General features: G+C 42.9%; 1 protein-coding gene across 1 annotated transcript in view; it reads left to right on the top strand.

Annotated features, from left to right (window-relative positions):
* Positions 1 to 19,419, top strand: part of LOC145346843 (piezo-type mechanosensitive ion channel component 2-like) — an 895,380-nt gene that overhangs the window by 602,080 nt on the left and 273,881 nt on the right. The window contains exon 17 of the mRNA XM_080194667.1: positions 428 to 601. Within this exon, the coding sequence (XP_080050793.1) occupies positions 428 to 601 (174 nt within the window). The remainder of the gene's footprint in view (positions 1 to 427; positions 602 to 19,419) is intronic.

Genomic DNA, 19,419 nt, shown 5'->3' with positions numbered 1-19,419 from the left:
TAGAACTGCACATTACATATTTAGTAATATGCAAGGGATAAGAAAGTTCACCATACCTTCTCAGGGCAACTAGGAATATGTAATAAATGTCGGCCTTGCAAGTAGCATCCACATCCTGAGAGTGATTTATTTTTAAAATAATTAACCTGTAAAGAACAAATAATGGTTAATAATCAAAGTGTCAAATTGAATACACTTCACATACAGTTGGTGTAGAATAGGTGCATTAGATTATGATTCAATTGAAACAGGACAAAATAAGTGAAATTATTGCTATCTATTCGCGTTAACCTGCATCTTTTGATGTTCAGTATTAAACTAGCTCTGTATTTCACATTTGGAAAAAAAAGCTTAGTTTATTTTGATCAGAATATGTTACATGTTTCTTTTAAAACCTTATGCATTATATTATTTATTTTTGTTAAAGATTGAAGGACCTTGGATTAGAACAATTCAGCATCACAGATCTGTTTACCAGCATTTTCATCCCCACATCTTTCTTGTTGGTCTGTGTATTACATCTACATTATTTCCATGATCGTTTTCTGGAGCTTACTGATTTAAAAGCTGTTACCAGCAAACAAGAAAGCACTATCTATAGGTAAGAAATAATCCCCATTGTATTGACAAATCACTTAATAGACCTGAATATCTTTTGATCATTATTCGTCATAATCTCAATTCTGGCTCTGATCTTTTTGGTCTGTTGCAATAAACAAGCATATGAAATACATTATTGTTGTGTATATATATGCCACATATTAAAACTGAAATATATGCATTTTTTAGCCATCATTTAATTACTTAAGATTTGAATATGAATGTGAAATATTACAGCTTCTTACCATTTTGTGTTAAAATTGTTGAAATTTAAAGTCTCAGTGGACAGGGTTACATTTTCCCTTCAACATCAGGGTACTAACCTGGTGAACTGGTTCAGAATCTTGTGAGAATGTTTGGCAGAGTGTTAGTTCTGATGAGAAAACTGGTGTGGAACTCTCAGCTCCACTGACCAGTTTTCTCTCTGGATCATGTCACTTTAACTGCCAAAAAAATGACTGGAGGTGGAGGGGGGAGACTTGTTCACATCTGTGTGACATCATGTTGGTAAAATATGAAAATCTAATAAGGGGAAGAAGAATTAGCTTGGGAGATGGTTAATTATATTTAAATTTATTAAAAAGAATGTAAATCAGGTTGTTACCCAGCAAATCAGGTTCTCGCCTATCTGGGCGAGAACCTGATCACATTGATGGTGAGGCCAGCAAAAATTGGAAATCGCTGTCTTGCTAACGATCTTGAGCCCCTGCCACCATTTCGCACGTGGGACTAGGCTCAAGATTCTGCCCGTATTTGAGATATTGGAGTAAATTTTTGTACCAGTCCAATTTCAGACCCTGACTTGGAAGTGTGGAAGACATTTTCTGACCCATAGCAATCCCCGTAGGATTGGGATGAGGGGCAGTGAAATTGGGGAGCTGAATCAGGATGTATTCATACTTCCTGAAGGTTTTCCTAGTGTGGGCAGCAACAATGGTAGTTTTGGGGGGTGGATGGAAAATTCTGGCTGTGGACTCAGTAGAGTTAGTGATGCCTTACCCAATGTCCGTAAAATTACATCACTATCCAGCAATGGGTGTGATAACCAGTCTATTTCAATATCAGGTAGAGGTAATGCTGGTCAACCATTCAAAGACACAGTTGTAAATTAAGTCAGGTTTTTTGAGTAAAACTTTCTTTCCCTGGTGTCCATATTGCATTGTAAGTGGGACAGTAAGAATACAAAAATTGCCTTCAGGATTAAAAATGATAAATCAGTACCTTACTCATTGCCTTTTATTATCACAGACTTAACAATCCTGCCTGATCTTCCTTTAGGTTAATAAAGCTCTTGGATTTCTCACTTTTTAATGTTCATTAATTACAGGTCAGGTTTCGGAACAGAATAAATGGGTTGGTTTGAGAAATAATTCTCCTTTTCAGTTTCCAAAATTCATTTATGGAAATTTATATATTTATAAAAAGGCCTAAAACAGGATCATTCATTTTATTTATATTTGATAGTTTGTGATATTAGGGTAAATGTAAAGTTACCATAGTCCCAGATGGACATAGACTGCACTCCCTATAAGGGGGGAAAGTTGACTGATGGTGATTTAATCTGAGGATCACCACACCTCAGGCAAGAGGTGAGGTTCAAAAGGCGGCCCTCATGTATAGCCTCAGTTGCTATAGGAATTGCACCCACATTGTTGGTGATGGCATGTTGGCATCACAAACCAGCTGGCCAGCCAACAAGACTGACATTACAGTAATAATGACCCAGATTTTGCTGTACAAACAACACTCACTGGCTTAAATTGACAGTGACATCTGACATTTGTACAGAAATCTGAAGTTGCTGTCAGGGATACCCTGCTTCTTTATGAGTTGCACTGTTACAGTCTTTGCCAATTCATGTAGGAACTATAAGATGCTTCTCATCTCCTGAATAACCACATGTACAGGAAGTGTTATTAGCTGCTGCAGCTTGAACTTAAGGTTTTGAAGCTTGAACAGCAGCTGGCATCACTGCGGTATATGTACTGAGGTTGAGACTTTCACAGATTGCACTTTTGTGGATGTGGCCACCCTGCAGTTTAAAGGCTTTATAGGGAGAGGGAAAATGGGTGACAGTCTGGCGATAAAGAAGGAACTGATAGGTCATGCAGTAATCTCCTGACTGCGTCTCATTTTCCAACCAGTACTTTGCTCTGAACACTGATGAGAGTGGACTCACATAGTGTGCAGTCATAGCCTTATCCATGGTTCCATGGCTGGCTTAGATGTACAAAGGATAAGAGGGAAAACTGGAAAAGCAATAGCGATAGAGGATTTGATAGTTGAAAGAATAGACAGGCTTTTTTCTGCATCCACAGAAGTGAAACCAGGATTGTATGTTGCCTTCCTGATACCAAGAACAAGGATGTCATTGAGCAGCAACAGAAATTCTGAGAGGGGTTGAGCAGCCAGTGGTCCTTATTGGTACCAATGACAATGAAAGAAAGAGGGATGAAGTCTTGCAGGCAGGGCTTAGGGATCTAGGAAGAAAAAATACCTCAAATGAAATAATCTCCGAATTACTCACAGGAGCATGTACAAGTGAATTTCGCAATAGGATGATAGAGTAGATGAATGTCTCAATGGAGGGATTGTGCAGGAGGAAGGGCTTTAGATTCCTGGAGTGTTGGGGCTGGGGAAGATGTGCAGGCTTGTGGGGCTGAACTGCCTATTCCAGCTCCTAGTTCTTACGTAGGGCAGACAAGTTGCACCTGTACAGAGCTGGGGTCATTGTCCTTTTGAGGCAATTTGCTGGTGTTTTTTGGGAGTGGTAGATCTAAGTTTCCAGTGGTGTGGGAATTAGGAGGTAATATTACAGAAGAAAACCAATATACACAGACCTTGAGAGTGATAGAACTTGAGTTGGAAATAGAAAGGTATAAATCAGAGTAAGAGAGAATACAATGAGGTCTAATTTGGGTTTATTGGACATGTATCTAAAAGCTCCGAATTATAGCAATTAAGGTTCCTGAGCTGCAGGTACAGATATCTACATAGAAGTAATGGCAATAATGGAGACCTAACTCAAAAAAACATCAGGACCGAGTACTTGGTTTGATATTTCTCGATATGAGGGGCTGGAATCACTTCGCCTGCGCCTCCCCCCCCCTCCACCACCACTACCACCACCACCACCACCACCACCACCACTGCTAGCAGGTTTGAAACTGGAGGGATTTGTTAAATCCAGCAGGCAGCCTGCCTATTGCCAACCTGTCCACACCAGACCTGTCTGAAATTTTATGGGAGCAGGTTAAGAGGAGATTTAACATGGATGTTCAAAACTTTGAGCAGTCTGAACAGAATGTGGTCACCCTGCGGATTAAAGGCTTTGCAGGGAGAGAGGAAATGGGTGACAGTCTAGTGATAAAGAAGGAACTGGTAGGTCATGCATCACAAGCCAGCTGGCCAGCCAGCAAGGCTGATATTACAGTAGATGATTCAGCATCTCAACCCCTTATTAAGTTAGATGCATGGCAAAAGCAGAAAATGATGGAAAATCTCAGCAGATCTGATAGCACCTGAGAAGAGCAAATAGAGACAATGTCTTGAGTCTGAATGACCCTTTGTCGGAGCTGTGACTCCAGACTCGAAACATTGGCTTTATTCTCTCTCCATAGATGTTGTCAGATCCTGCTGTGATTTTCCAGCATTTTCTGTTTTTGTTTCAGATTCCAACATCTGCAGCATTTTGCTTTTATCTTAACTTAGATGCAATGTTGGTTGTCTACTATCTACCTTAATTTTAACATTTGAATATTTTAATTCAGCTCAGCTTCAGCATGATGAATATCATGTACTTTTGTCCTTGTCAAAACAGTTAGTTGGTGAATCATGTTTTGGCATACTGATTGTTCACATCACTGCCATCAACCCTACAAATGGTGCAACATTATTTGGCCAAAGGATGGGCAGGTGACCTACTCAACATGCCCAACCCATGCACATGAGGTGCAGTACAGTCAATGACCAATCATTTGAAAATATTAATAATCACCATCCATAACCAAAAGATTTTGCATAGATAGTACAGCTGATTTAATATTGTAACAACATGAGAAATAAGAGTTAAGACCTTTTGGGACAAGTGTATCAGAACAAAGTTGAATTTTTTTTATTCATTCATGGACTGCAGGCATCTCTGACAAAGCCCATATATATTGCCCATGCTGAATTCCTCTTGCAAATGTGTTGGTGTACCATTTGAACTGCTGCATTACATGTGTTGAAGCTACTCCAACAGCGCTCTTAGAGAGGCAGTTCTAGGATTTGACGCGTTGGGGGTGATTTTGAGATTGCACTCTCTGTATGTAGGAATGGTGGTGCATGCTCAAAATCCAGAGAGTGCGATTCATGCAGGCAAGTTTCCAAGTTCCAACATTCCCAGCTCCTTGCCAGTGGAGTGGCCTGAAACATGCCGCGAGACTCCAGAATGCTAATTTTAAAACATTAGCATGTCATTAGCAAGCAGCTGTCCAGGACTTCCCCGCTCACTGGATATTCAGCAGTCCCCACATTGGCACCATTTATAACAGGCTGGCATGTAGGCAGCGTTTCCCATGTTCTCCTTTTTGGATTACTGTCCATTATCACAGCTGAGGGAGTGCTCTGCCTTAGTGGGGGCTGGGAAGAGGATGGGAGGGGCATAGCACTGCCATTTTCACATTCCACAAGGATAATGTGTCAGATGAGCGTGGGTGGTTCCCTAAGTTTGGTGACATCAACAGATAGGGTGGAAGCAATGTGGGTGAACAAAGTGAATTTTATTGACAATCATTCAGAACAACAAGATGACCTTTCTGCAATAGCGCCTATATTTACCCATGCCCATTAAGTGCTTACAGTTTTTTAATCTTCCTCACACTCCCACTACATCTAGGTGTCTCCCCAGGAGTCACAGCTGAGGTTGAGATGGCCTGCTGACTTCCATGCCCTTTTGCCTGAGATGACTTTGGCATATATCCCTTCTAGTGCTGGGACCTTGAGGGTTCAAGCATGCTTTCAGGCAGCATGGATGTTGAACTGCTGTCCTCTTCAGTGCCAGGGACTGGAAGCGTTACACTCACAGGGAGAGTGATATCAGATGAACCAGAGATACCCAAGGTTCCCTGGCTGTTGGACCTGGGCTGTACTCCTGCCAGTGCCTACACCATGCAGTCAAAGCCGTGAACCATGGTGTGGATATGCCCTGCCACAGAGTCACATCTTTCCTCAAGTTCTCTACCCCAGGGCCAACTTGGCTATGTTGGCCTTGGTGTGCTGCAGAGATAACACCATCTTCCTCGGATAGAAGGTGATGGGACTCCTCCAATGGCCTTACAGTCTGAGAAGTGCAGCTATCATCCCTTCCTGAGACACTCAACACTGACTTTGCAGCTCCAGCAGCTGTGGGACAAGTGGGCCCTGGGGCACATCTATTGGCTAGGGATCAGCAGAGTCTTAGGGCTCTGGCATCCTTCTAAATGCCAGTTTCCTGGGACATCCCTGCCTCTGCCTGCTTTAGATTTTCAGCTGAGAGATGTTCACAAGTGAGTAACCCAAAAGCTTGCCCACTTATTGGACACAAAATGTGAGTATCTACGCTGTTGCCAGCATGGGTGACATCCTCAATGGTGGGGTCAGAGAAGCCCCCTCTGTACTGGTTAGGGGAGCAGGGGGTAGGGGGAGCACAATGGTGGTCTGGCTTGTTTTGGTGCTCGGCCTGAAAGAGAACATAGAACACTACAGCACAAACAGGCCCTTCGGCCCACGAGTTGCACCGATCACATCAACACCTACCAATCTATAGACCTATCTATAACCCCCAATCCCATTAAATTCCATATACTCATCCAGAAGTCTTTTAAAAGACCCCAGCGAGTTCGCCTCCACCACCACTGACAGCAGCCGATTCCATTCACTCACCACCCTCTGAGTGAAAAACTTACCCCTAACATCACTTCTGTACTTGCCTCCCCGCACCTTAAATCTGTGTCCTCTCGTAGCGACCATTTCAACCCGGGGAAATAGCCTCTGAGAATCCACCCTATCTATTCCTCTCAACATTTTATAAACTTCTATCAGGTCGCCTCTCAACCTTCGTCTCTCCAGGGAAAAGAGTCCCAGCTCCCTCAACCTAACTTCATAAGGCATGCCTCCCAGTCCAGGCAACATCCTTGTAAATCTCCTCTGTACCCTTTCAATAGCTTCTACGTCCTTCCTATAGTGAGGCGACCAGAACTGCGCACAGTACTCCAAATGAGGCCCGACAAGGGTCTTATAAAGTTGCAGCATTACCTCCCGATTTCTAAACTCAATCCCTCGATTAATGAAGGTCAGTACACCATACGCCTTCTTATTTCTTATACGCCTTCTTGACCACATCCTCCACCTGCGAGGCCGATTTAAGAGTCCTGTGGACGTGGACCCGGACCCCAAGATCCTTCTGCTCTTCAACACTACTAAGACTCCTGCCCTTGATAGTGTACTCGTTCCTCCTGTTGGTTCTGCCAAAATGGATGACTACACATTTATCTGCGTTGAAGTCCATCTGCCACTTCTCCGCCCAGTCCTGCATCCTATTTATGTCCTGCTGCAACTTTTGACATCCTTCCAGACCATCCACAACACCACCAACCTTCGTGTCATCAGCGAACTTACTTACCCATCCCTCCACTTCCTCATCCAGGTCATTTATGAAAATGACAAACAGCAAGGGTCCTAGAACAGATCCCTGGGACACTCCACTGGTGACTGACCTCCATGCTGAAAAAGACCCATCCACAACCACTCTCTGCTGTCTGCAGGCAAGCCAGTTCTGGATCCACAAGGCCAAAGGCCCTTGGATCCCATGCCCTCTCACCTTCTCAAGAAGTCTTGCATGGGGGACCTTATCAAACGTCTTGCTGAAGTCCATGTACACCACGTCCACTGTACTTCCTTCGTCAATGTGTTCAGTCACATTTTCGAAGAACTCAACTAGGCTCGTCAGGCACGACCTGCCCTTGACAAAACCATGCTGACTATTTCTGATCATGTCAAACCTCTCCAAATGCTCATAAATCTTGTCCCTCAGAAGCCTCTCCATCAGCTTACCAACCACTGAGGTCAGACTCACCGGTCGGTAATTTCCCGGGCTATCTCTGTTCCCTTTCTTGAAAATAGGAACTACATCCGCAATCCTCCAATCTACCGGAACCTCTCCCGCCTCCATTGACGACGCAAAGATCATCGCCAGGGGCTCTGCAATCACTTCCCTCGCCTCCCACAGTATCCTGGGGTACATCCCATCTGGTCCCGGCGACTTATCTATCTTGATAGAATTCAAAAGTTCTAACACATCCTCCTCCTTAATATCCACATGCTCAATCTTTTCCGTCTGCTGCAAATCCGTAGCAAAATCTCCCAGATCAGTTTCCACTGTGAATACTGAGGCAAAGTACTCATTAAGCACCTCTGCCATTTCTTCTGGTTCCACACAGACCTTTCCCCCTTCACCTTTTATAGGTCCTATCCCTTCTCTTCTCATCCTTTTACTTTTCACATATTTATAGAAGGCCTTGGGATTCTCCTTAATCTTACCCGCCGAGGTCTTCTCATGACCCCTTCTGGCTCTCCTAATTTCCCTTTTAAGCTCCTTTCTACACTCCTTATACTCCTCAAGATCCTTAACATCTCCTAGTTCCCTGAACCTTTTGTACACCTTCCTTTTCCTCCTGACTAGGTTCACCACAGCCTTCGTGCACCACGGTTCCCGTGACCTACCAAAACCCCCTTGTCTCATCGGAACGTTGTCATGCAGAGCTCCAGACAAACATTCCTTGAATATCCACCACCTTCCTTCGGTACTTTTCCCTAAGAACGCCTCCTTCCAGTTTATTTGTCCAAGTAACTTCCTGACTTCTTCGTATTTCCCCTTACTCCAGACAAACACCTTCCTAGCCTGCCTGATCCTATCTCGTTCCAATGCAATTGTGAAGGAGATAGAACTATGATCACCATTCCCAAGATGCTCTCCTACCGAGAGATCCATCACCTGTCCTGGTTCATTCGCCAGTACCAGGTCAAGTACAGCCTCTCCCCTCGTAGGCTTATCCACGTACTGTGTCAGGAAACCTTCCTGAACACACCTAACAAACTCCTCCCCATCCAAACCCCTTACCCTAGGGATATTCCAGTCGATGTTTGGGAAATTGAAGTCTCCCATCACGACAACTCTGTTATTACTACATCTCTCTAGAATCTGTTTCCCTATCTGCACCTCAACTTCCCTATCACTATTGGGCGGCCTATAGAATACACCCAGCAAAGTTTTCAACCCTTTGCTGTTCCTAACTTCCACCCACAGAGACTCTGTAGACAGTCCCTCCATGGCATCCTCCTTCTCTGCAGCCATGACACTGTCCCTGATCAACAGTGCCACTCCACCACCTCTTCTGCCACCCTCCCTGTCCTTCCTGAAGCATCTGAATCCTGGCACCTGAAGTACCCAGTCCTGTCCCCGAGACATCCAAGTCTCCGTAATGGCCACCACATCACATTCCCAAGCAGCAATCCACACCTAAGCTCATCTACCTTATTCACTACACTCCTGGCGTTAAAATATATACACTTCAGCCCCTCAGTCTGGGCATTTCCCTTCTCCACCCCCCTGTCTAACCTCCCTCTCATACTGCCTGCAGTCCTCCCCTACCTGGGAGCTAACCTCCTCCATCCCAGTCTCCCCATCACAATTCCCTCCCCCCATCCTTTCTAGTTTAAAGTCCCCCCGGTAGCCTTAGCCAGTCTTCCCACCAAGATATTAGTCCCCCTGGGATTTAAGTGCCACCCGTCTTTACTGTACAGGTCACACCTGCCCCTAAAGAGGTCCCAATGATCTAGGAACCGAAATCCCTGCCCTCTGCACCAGTCCCTCAGCCACGCATTCAGCCTCCACCTCATTCCATTCCTGCCCTCATTCTCCCATGGCACAGGCAGCAATCCTGAGATTACTACCTTCGCTTTTCTCTTCCTCAGCTGCCTACCCAGTTCCCTATTGTCCCTTTTCACAACTGCCTCCCTCTTCTTGCCTATGTCAGCAGTACCTATATGCACTACAACCTCTGGTTCTTCATCCACCCCCTTCAGGATGTCTGGGACACGCCCAGAGACATCCCGGATCCCAGCCCCAGGGAGACAAACCACCATCCGCGACTCACGTCTGCGTCCACAAAAACGCCTGTCCGCCCCCCTCACTGTGGAGTCCCCATGGTCTCAGTATATTGTATGGGGCATGAGGGGAACATTGTTTACTCACGTGAGTCTTGATGAATGATAGCATTTGTAATCAGGATTCTCATGTTTCTTCCTGTCCCCACTTCACTAGCAGCGCTTCCCTGCAAATTGGACATGACTTATTCAGTTAATGGTAAGGCATTGAGGAGAGTGACAAAACAATGAGATCCAGGGGTACGTGTTCATAGCTCCTTGAAAGTGGAGTCATAGGTGGACAGTGTGGTGAATAAGGCATTCAGCATGCTTGGTTTCATCGGTCAGAACATTGAATACAGGAGTTGGGACATCTTGTTGAAGTTGTACAAGGACATTGGTAAGACTACACTTGGAATACTATTATATAATATAATACCTATTATATAAAGGGTACTATTAAACTAGAAAGATTGAAGAAAAGATTTACTAAGATGCTACCAGGACTTGATGGTTTGAGTTATAAGGAGAGACTGGATAGACTGAGAATTTTTTCTCTGGAGCGTAGGAGTCTGAGAGATGTTCTTATTGAGGTCTATAAAATAATGAGGGGCACAGATCAGCTGGATAGTCAATATCTTTTCTCAAAAGTAGGAGAGTCTAAAACTAGAGGGCATAGATTTAAGGTGAGAGGAGAGAGATACAAAAGTGTTGAGGGGGCAATTTTTTCACACAGGGTGACGAGTGTCTGGAGCAAGCTGTCAGAGATAGTAGTGCTGTTTGGTATAATTTTGTCTTTTATAAAGCATTTAGATAGTTACAAGGATAAGATGAATATAGAGGGATAAGGGCAAAATGCGGGCAATTATGATTAGCTTAGGGGTTTAAAAAAAAGAGTGGCATGAACAAGTTGGGCCAAAGGGCCTGCTTCCATGCTGTAAACCTCTATGACTCTATGACTTCAGCTGGCTACACCTGCTGACACCTGTTGAGCTCTTGTTTGCTCTGCAGTGACATGGATGGGGAGTGAGTAGGTGGAAGTGTGAACATTTAAGATTGTGATGAGGTTTGGCAGGCAGGGGTTGTAACTGGAGGGTATGGAGCATAGCAGGTACTAGTAGATAATGATAATTGTGGAGGGAGGCGGAATCTGATGCCTGTTGTTGGTAGAGACCAAGGTGGCTGAGTGCAGCAAGGGGTTGGGGTGCAAAGGATGCAGTGGGAGATTGGGAGTGATTCATTTATCCTGGTTGAGCAAAGAAAATCATTCATCTGTTGTTCCATCCTCTTATGTAGTGCAATTGCACTGACCAGGGCTGCCACTTCATTCTAGGCAGAGGTGGTCACCCTGTTGGACATCCATCTCCTGGAATGCAGGTTTAGGGTTTCCCACCTCTGTGCCACTCGATCGAGCAATCTGGTGAGGACCCACTCCATGAAGTGCGGTGCTAGCTTCTTGGCTACCATCCTCTGGTCATTATGGAATATGTGCTGGAGCACTATTTATGTGGAACTCCACTTATGGAGCTGCAGTCAAGTCGTTACGCGTGGGCAAATCAGAGGGAACACACTGCTGGAGCAGCATGAACCTCATGCAAATAAAAATTAATACTAATGAGCCATAAGATTTGGAGCAAAATCATGCCAGTGTCATCAAAGGGAATCGCTCAGTTTTTTGCACCAGAATCAATACTTGGCCATTTTTTGGTGAAATTTCATCCAATGGCAGTGAATGAGCCTCAAAATATTTCCAAGTCAGGGTAATGTGTAACTTTGAGGGAACCTTGCACATGATGGTGTTCCCATGCCCCTTTGTTCTTCTGGTTGGGAGCAGTTCTGAATTTGGAAGGTGCTATCAAAGGAACTTTGATGAATTGTGGCAATGCATCATAGAACATAGAACATTACAGCACAGAACAGGCCCTTCGGCCCACGATGTTGCGCCGACCAATTAAAAAAGCAATGACCCTCTAACCTAAACCAATCCCTTTCCATCCATAAACCTATCCACGGATCTCTTAAACGCCCCCAAACTAGGCGCATCGACAACTGCAGCAGGCAGGGCATTCCAATCCCTCACCACCGTCTGGGTAAAGGACCTACCTCTGACATCCGTCCTATATCTACCACCCCTTAATTTAAAGCTATGCCCCCTCGTGCTAGCTTTCTCCATCCGAGGAAAAAGGCTATCACTGTCCACCCTATCTAAACCTCTAATCATCTTATATGTTTCAATAAGGTCCCCTCTTAGCCGCCTTCTTTCTAACGAAAACAACCCCAAATCCCTCAGTCTCTCCTCATAGGACCTTCCCTCCATACCAGGCAACATCCTGGTAAACCTCCTCTGCACCCTCTCCAATGCCTCCACATCCTTCCTATAATGTGGGGACCAGAACTGCACACAATACTCCAAGTGCGGACGCACCAGAGTTGTGTACAGTTGCAACATGACATTGCGGCTCCTAAATTCAATCCCCCTACCAATAAACGCCAAGACACCGTATGCCTTCCTAACTACCTTATCTACTTGATTCCCAACTTTCAGGGATCTATGTACCCATACACCTAGATCCCTCTGTTCATCAACACTATTCAGAGTCCTACCGTTAGCCCTATACTCTACACATGTAGATGGCTCAGAACTTTTGCCTATGTGTGATTGTGCTGGAGGGAATGTACATTTGAGATCATGGATTTTGCCCATGCTTAAATGATATTGAACTTCTGACTGTTGTTGGAAGTGCAGTCGTCTATGCAAGTGGACAGCATTCCATTGCACTCCTGATTTCTTCCCTGAAAATAGTGGAAAGGTTTGGGAGAGAAAGAAGATGAGTCACTCATTGCAAAATACCCAGCCTCTGATTTGCTTTTCCAGCCAAAGTATTTATGGGACATTCGGTGAGAGATGCCTTTTTAATGTCAAGGGATGACTCTATTGGAGATAGTCATTGCTTGGCACTTAGTGACGCAAGCATTGCTTGCCACTTATCAGTACAAGCCTTAATGTAGTCCAGCTTTAGCTGCATCCAGCCATAGATGGCTTCATTTTCTGAGGAGTTGCTCTTGAACTTAACATTTTTCAATCATCAGTATAAGTCCCCCTTTTTAACCATATAATGGAAAGAAAGAAACATTTTTTAAGCAACTACAGATTGTTGGACCTCGAACATTGCCCTGAGGAACTCCTACAGCTATATTCTAGGATTTAGATGATTGGTCTCCCACAGCCACAACCAACTTCCTTTATGCTAGCTATGACTCCAGCTAGTGGTGACTTTTCCCCTATTTTTCATTGACTTCAATTTTACTTGGCTCCTCTGCCACATTTGGCCAAATGCTTCCTTGATGTCAAGGACAATCACTCTTACCTCACCTCTGGAATTCACATCTTTGTCCAAGTTTTGCTTAAGGTTGCAATGAGTCCTGGAGCAGTGAGGTCCTGATAGAACCCAAAATGAGCATCGTTAGGCAGGTTAATAGCACTGTGGATGATACTTTCCATCACTTTATGAATGATTGAGTGTAGGCTGATGAATGGTAACTTCAGGGTGGCAGTGGTATAGTGGTATTGTTGCTGGACTAGTAATGTAGGGACCAGGGGTAAAGTTTGAATCTCATCACAGATAATGTTGAAATTTGAACCCAATAAAAACCTGGAATTAAAAAGCTAATGATGATGACAAAATCATTGTCATTTGTTATAAGATCCCATCTGGTTCACTAATGTTCTTCAGGGAAAGAAATCTGTCGTCTTTACCTGGTCCAGCCAACATGTGACTCCAGACCACAACAATGTGGCTGACTTTTTAATGCCCTCTGAAATGGCCTATCAAGCCACTCAATTCAAGGGCAATTAGGAACATTCAATAAATGCTGTCCCTGCCAGTGACGCCCATATTCCATCAACAAGCAAAACAAAATTGTTCAGACTGAATTTGGCTTGTTTTTTCTTGACAGATCTGGCAAATTTCCATTTGTCATGTTGTAACTGTGCTGAAACAGTTTTGCTAGAAGTGCAGTTAATTCTGAGATTATGAATTCAGCAGTACAGCTGGGATGTTGTAAGGGTCTGTAGCCAGAAAGGCCATCTAAGTATGGCATATTATCCTTCCCTAAAGGTGAATTGGATCCAGATGTTACATGTTCACTATTTCTGATATTAGCATTTTGTCCCAGATTTATTTAATTTACTAGATTTAAGTTTCTCAGCTGTCCAGTGAGATTTTTCATTAGTCCATTACCACAATGCTATCATTCCCTCAATGTTAATAATACTATATCCTGCCTTACCTTTGCTAATATTTATTATTTTCCATTGCTTCAATGGTAACTATAAGCTTACTAATCATTTAACTATGTGTTGTGGTGTGTTGGCTAATTGTGATGGTTTGTGGTTTCTTATTACCTCTGTTTCTTTCCTCTTTCTCTCTTTGTCCATTTATGTGTTTGCCATTACTTCATTTTCCAGCCATGCCAAAGTTAATGGTCGTGTTTATCTGTTAGTAAATAGGTGGGTACTGTTGTGCTTTCCATTAGTAATATCAAAAGTTCATTGCAATTTTATTACTTGCCCCAAGTTGCAGCATGCAAGTCACTCTTATTTTGGAACTGCTTTTGCACGAGAATTCCAATTATCTGCACCATATTTTTAATTGCATCCTGGATATTGAGACCATAAGATGTATATAATGTTTTAACAGTAACTTTGGCATTTAAAGTCTTGTGTTTTCTATTAAATGTTTTACATTTCAAATATTAAGGCTTGCATTTACAATGTATATCAAACTATTTTAAATTTAAACTTCATCTGGCTAATTGTCCGACCTTATAGTCAATGTTAACTAGTGTGAAGTTTTAAACAAATGATTGGCCAACAGCGACAAAGAAATTTTAATTTTTTGATATCCATCGGGGTTTTCTCAGTTTGCACTTATAATTTAGTGGAGACCTACAAAGTTTCACAGCTTCATTAATTGAACCAGTGACTAATGTCACTTGAACACAATTCAGAGAATCTTGAATCTCCCCAATACAGTGCAGTTAGGTACCTTTGAACTTCTACCAACAGATAGATTTTGTTTTTAATTCTTAAATTAAAATAGTGAAAAGCAAATAGTTTACGCTGAAAGTAGGGGTGGGATTCTTTGGTCTTGTCTGTGGTGGGACCCATTGTGAGTGAGAACGGAAAATTTGTATTTCACAAAAATTCCATTTACCATCAGCAGCACCAGAAAACCCCAACCAAGAATGAGGACAGAAGATTTTGGCCCAAAATTCTGTTCCACTTCAATTATTATCAAAAAATATTATTATTGAATTTCCAGCTTTTAACAACTTGCCTAGATAGAATATCCTATATACTCAACACAGTACCCAAATTCCTGAAACCCAAATGCAGTACTAAAAAAAACAAGTAAAAATATAATAGCAATAAAACCTTTCATTTATTAAGCATCTTTAATGGAGAAAGATGTCTCAAAGCAAAAAGGTGGATGCCAAGCAGGCTTTCCTGCAGGATAACTTCTTGAATCTGAATTTAATTCTCGAGAACCAGAAAAAACCTAGCCCATCATAGCATACAGATTACTCACTTTTCATATTCACCATTTAACTGGTACAACTCAGAATAATTGGTCATCTGCTATATGTGCATATGTGTATACATTGAATCCATGAACATGGCTCAAATGGTGACTTACCCAGAATGCTTATTTTTCATATAAAGCTAGTCCCGGTTTTCTGTGACTGAAATTTTAGGCTCCAATAGGGATGAGTACAAAGGTGGGTGGATGCATAAATTTGTGTTGTTGTCAGGCTTGTCAGTTTCCCAGCACCATTCTTCCCCTGGCTCATTTCTGGTAGAATGGAGGTGGCCAGCAGGGTACAGACCCATAAGCAATTGATAACCAACTCAACTTGTCAAAGCCTATCATCAGAGACTGACAGTCAGGAGCCCTCCACACCTGCCTGGTTTCAGCTGCAGCCACAGGTCATCATATGGAGGGGTTTCCCCTGCAGAATGTGACTTGGCTATTCTAAAATAGTTGGAAAGCATCCCAAAATGCTGGTGCCCTCTCCCATGCTTAAATTAACAAGGCATCCTACTTCAGTGTTAAAGGGCTCTCTAATTTTAAAAGAAACAAACAAGCATTTTAAATTGAATTGCCAGCCCTTGAATAGGCCCTAACTGAATGATTCAAGGAAAATCAGTGGGATGACTGTCCCCATAGAGTGCAAGCATCTGACCACCCCCAACTCATTTCGATCTGATGGTGGAGTCCTGAAGCCTGTAGGGAAAATTCTTCCAGTGATGTAATTAGAAAAGGTGAACAGTTAGTCTGTGCACTCAAATCATGCTTTTACAGATGATAATCTCAGTTTCACCTAATGCTAACCTGCAATTTTACTAGATTGGAGTAATAATACCTTCTTTAGTCTGCTTAAACTTCCTTCATTACATAAACCGCTGTTCCTTAAGATATTGATGTTGTCATTGGAAACCCTTTAAAATTAGTACTCAGAAACACTGTGATGCTAAAACACAGTACAAGTTTTTGTCACAGGAATGGCTTCAGTGTACCTGAACTCATAACCAGATCTAATCCCACATGGAGTTCTTTCATTCTGCACTGAATCCTCCAGAGGCATCATCATCTCTGTCATTGTTTTTTTTTAAATAGCACAGGGTACATGGGAAAACTTGGAACAGAAGCAGTTTTAGAAGGTTAATTCAGAGAAATCCAGGAGAAATTGAAATTTCCCTTTCCTTTACATAACCAAAGTTGCTTCCAAATGTGAATTCAGGACTTGCTTTGTTTCCAACTTTACAATGACTGACTTTTAAAAAGGCTTATCTGACTTTAACTGTAAGTAGTTTCACAACACCAGGTTAAAGTCCAACAGCTTTATTTTGTAGCACGAGCTTTTGGAGCATTGCCCAGTGAGTGAAAAGTTTGCTTCACAGACAGGGCATATATAAACACAAACTCAATTACAAGGTAATGGTTGGAATGCGAATCTTAACAGGTAATCAAGTCTTTTCAGGTGCAGACAATGTGAGTGGAGTGACTTCAACTGCCTTTGTTCGGTAATTTTACCTCTTATTCAGGATGGCACAGTGTTAGCACTGCTACCTCACAGTGCCAGTGGTCCAGGTTCAATTCTGGTCTTTGGCTGTGTTTGCACATTCTGTTACCTCACAGTGCCAGTGGCCCAGGTTCAATTCTGGTCTTTGGCTGTGTTTGCACATTCACCCTCTGTCTGTGTGGGTTTCCTCCAGGTGCTGCCGTTTCTTCCCACACTCCAAAGATGTACGGCTTAGGTTGATTGGCCATGCTAAATACGTCAGGTTATGGGAATAGGGCCTGGGTGGGATTGTTGTCAGTGCAGGCTGGATGGGCCAAATGGCCTCCTCCTGCATTGTATGGATTCTATGATCTACAGATAGAATTAGAAAACCAGAGTAACAGTAATAGAGCAATTAGTCTAGATTTTTGTTACTGCAGCACATTCCTCAAATCAGGTCATTTCCAGCTCGCTGCACCTGCCTTGGTAGAAAGGATGGCAGGATCTTTGCTTCTGGGTGCAGGTGTTGGATAGATTTGGGATTGTGATCCTGGAAGTGGCTGGCATGGATCTGATGTGCCAAATGGCCACATAGCGGATGAGTTCTGAGGCAGGCTGGTTAAAAGGCCCACTTTAGTTCTCTGGAACTTCATCCCATTGTTTAGTCACATTTTCTAGCCCTCTTGTCCCCACCCATTACCATGCCACCTCCATGTCCCTTACCAACTTCATGCCAGCTCATGTTCCATCACCACCAATGGCCCCCCATAGCCCCATGCCAACTCATGCCCCTTCCATGTTCATTCACCCAGTTTATACTATCTACAGAATCAATGAATTCAACAGTAGCAATCATATGCGTGGAACTGTTTATTTCAAAATTGTTCTGACTTAATGAAAATCGAGGTCACAGTTTTTTTAGGGCTCAGAAAGTGGACATTTAGCCCACCAATTCCATGTCGGCTTCCCGCCAAACTGTCAGCCCCACTTCCCCAGTAACCCTGAAAGTACCCATCCAGTTTCCTTGTGAAGTCATTGATTGTTTCTGCTTCCACCAACCTCAAGGGTGGAGAGTTCCAGGTCCTTCCTGCTTGCTGTGCACGTTTCCCCTTCATCTCTTGTCCAAAGTTTTAAATCTGTGCCCTCTAGTCCTTGTACAATCAGGTAATGGGATAGAAATGAATCAAATGCTTATTACATCTTCTAATTGCCTTGTTCATGTTGTTGCTACTTGTCCAGTTCTTCATTAAAGTTAGTTGCCAAAGTAAAATATTGCTTTCAATTACCAACAGACCATGTCATGTACAGTACCTCAACAAATATCTTTATTCTTAAAGAAAATTGTAAAGGAATTCTTTGTTTGTGCACAGTGGTAGGGTGGCAGAGTGGTTAGCACTGTTGCCTCACAGCTCCAGGGACCCAGGTTCAATTCCAGCCTTGGGTAACCGTCTATATGGAGTTCCCATTTTCCCACAGTGTTTGCGTGGGTTTCCTTTGAGTGCTCCAGTTTCCTCCCACGGTCCAAAGATGTGCAGATTAGGTGGATTGGCCATGCTTAATTGTTGTTGGGTGTCCCAAGATGTATAGGTTAGGTAGATTAATTATGGTAAATGCCTGGGGCGACAAGATAGCACAATGGTTAGTACTGCTGCTTCACAGTGCCAGGGATCTGGGTTCGATTCCCACTTGGGTCACTGTCTGTGTGGAGTTTGCACATTCTCCCTGTGTCTATATGGGTTTCTTCCGGGTGCTCTGGTTTCCTCTCACATTCTGAAAGATGTGCTGGTTCGGTGCATTGACCCGAACAGGCGCCGGACTGTGGTGACTAGGGGAATTTCACAATAACCTCACTGCAATGTTTATGTAAGCCTTTACTTGTGACTAATAAATTAACTTTACAGGGATAGGATGGGGAAGAGGGCTAAAGTAACATACTCTATTAGAGAGTAGGTGCAGACTCGATGGGTTGAACGGCCTCATCTGCACTATAGGGATTCTGTGATTCTATCATTAAACTGCTGTGCTTTCAAATGCAGTTTGTGGAGAAAGTGCATGATGTATATTTTTCAAAGCATGCAAGTGTCTTCTTTCACTTAGTAAGATATTCAAATGCAACTGCAAATTGATAGTAAGTATTTTGCTATTTTTGATTCTAACAAAACAAGCAGAATAAAATGTTAACTCTTGAATGTATGCCTAAACAAATTAAGACAATGCAGTCTGAAACACATGTCAAATATGGAATGGCAATTAATATTTGAATGTGTTGATGTTTTGTAAATATAAGCAATGAATGATGGGAATTGCATGTACTATCCTATCAGAAAAGCACGCTGCTTTAGCACAGAAACTGCTGTTGTACCAAAAGAACACAATACAGAGAGGAACATTTAGCAGCACATTTTACAGGTAATAAACTGCTTAATGCAAATCCTTTTAAAAAAAACTTTCATAAGATCTCTGTTCTCATCCTCTTTTTCTTCCTATGTGAATTACTCTGTACAGAATCAAGCAGTACATATCAAATCGTCAGAATGCGTAAGTCTTCCAAAGACATGAAATGCTTGCTCTGATATGTTGTCATTTCAT

This window comes from Carcharhinus amblyrhynchos, chromosome 8 (assembly GCF_965287045.1).
Source record: "Carcharhinus amblyrhynchos chromosome 8, sCarAmb.v2.hapA, whole genome shotgun sequence".
NCBI lineage: Eukaryota > Metazoa > Chordata > Chondrichthyes > Carcharhiniformes > Carcharhinidae > Carcharhinus > Carcharhinus amblyrhynchos.
This window is presented reverse-complemented; position numbering and strand designations above follow the sequence as displayed.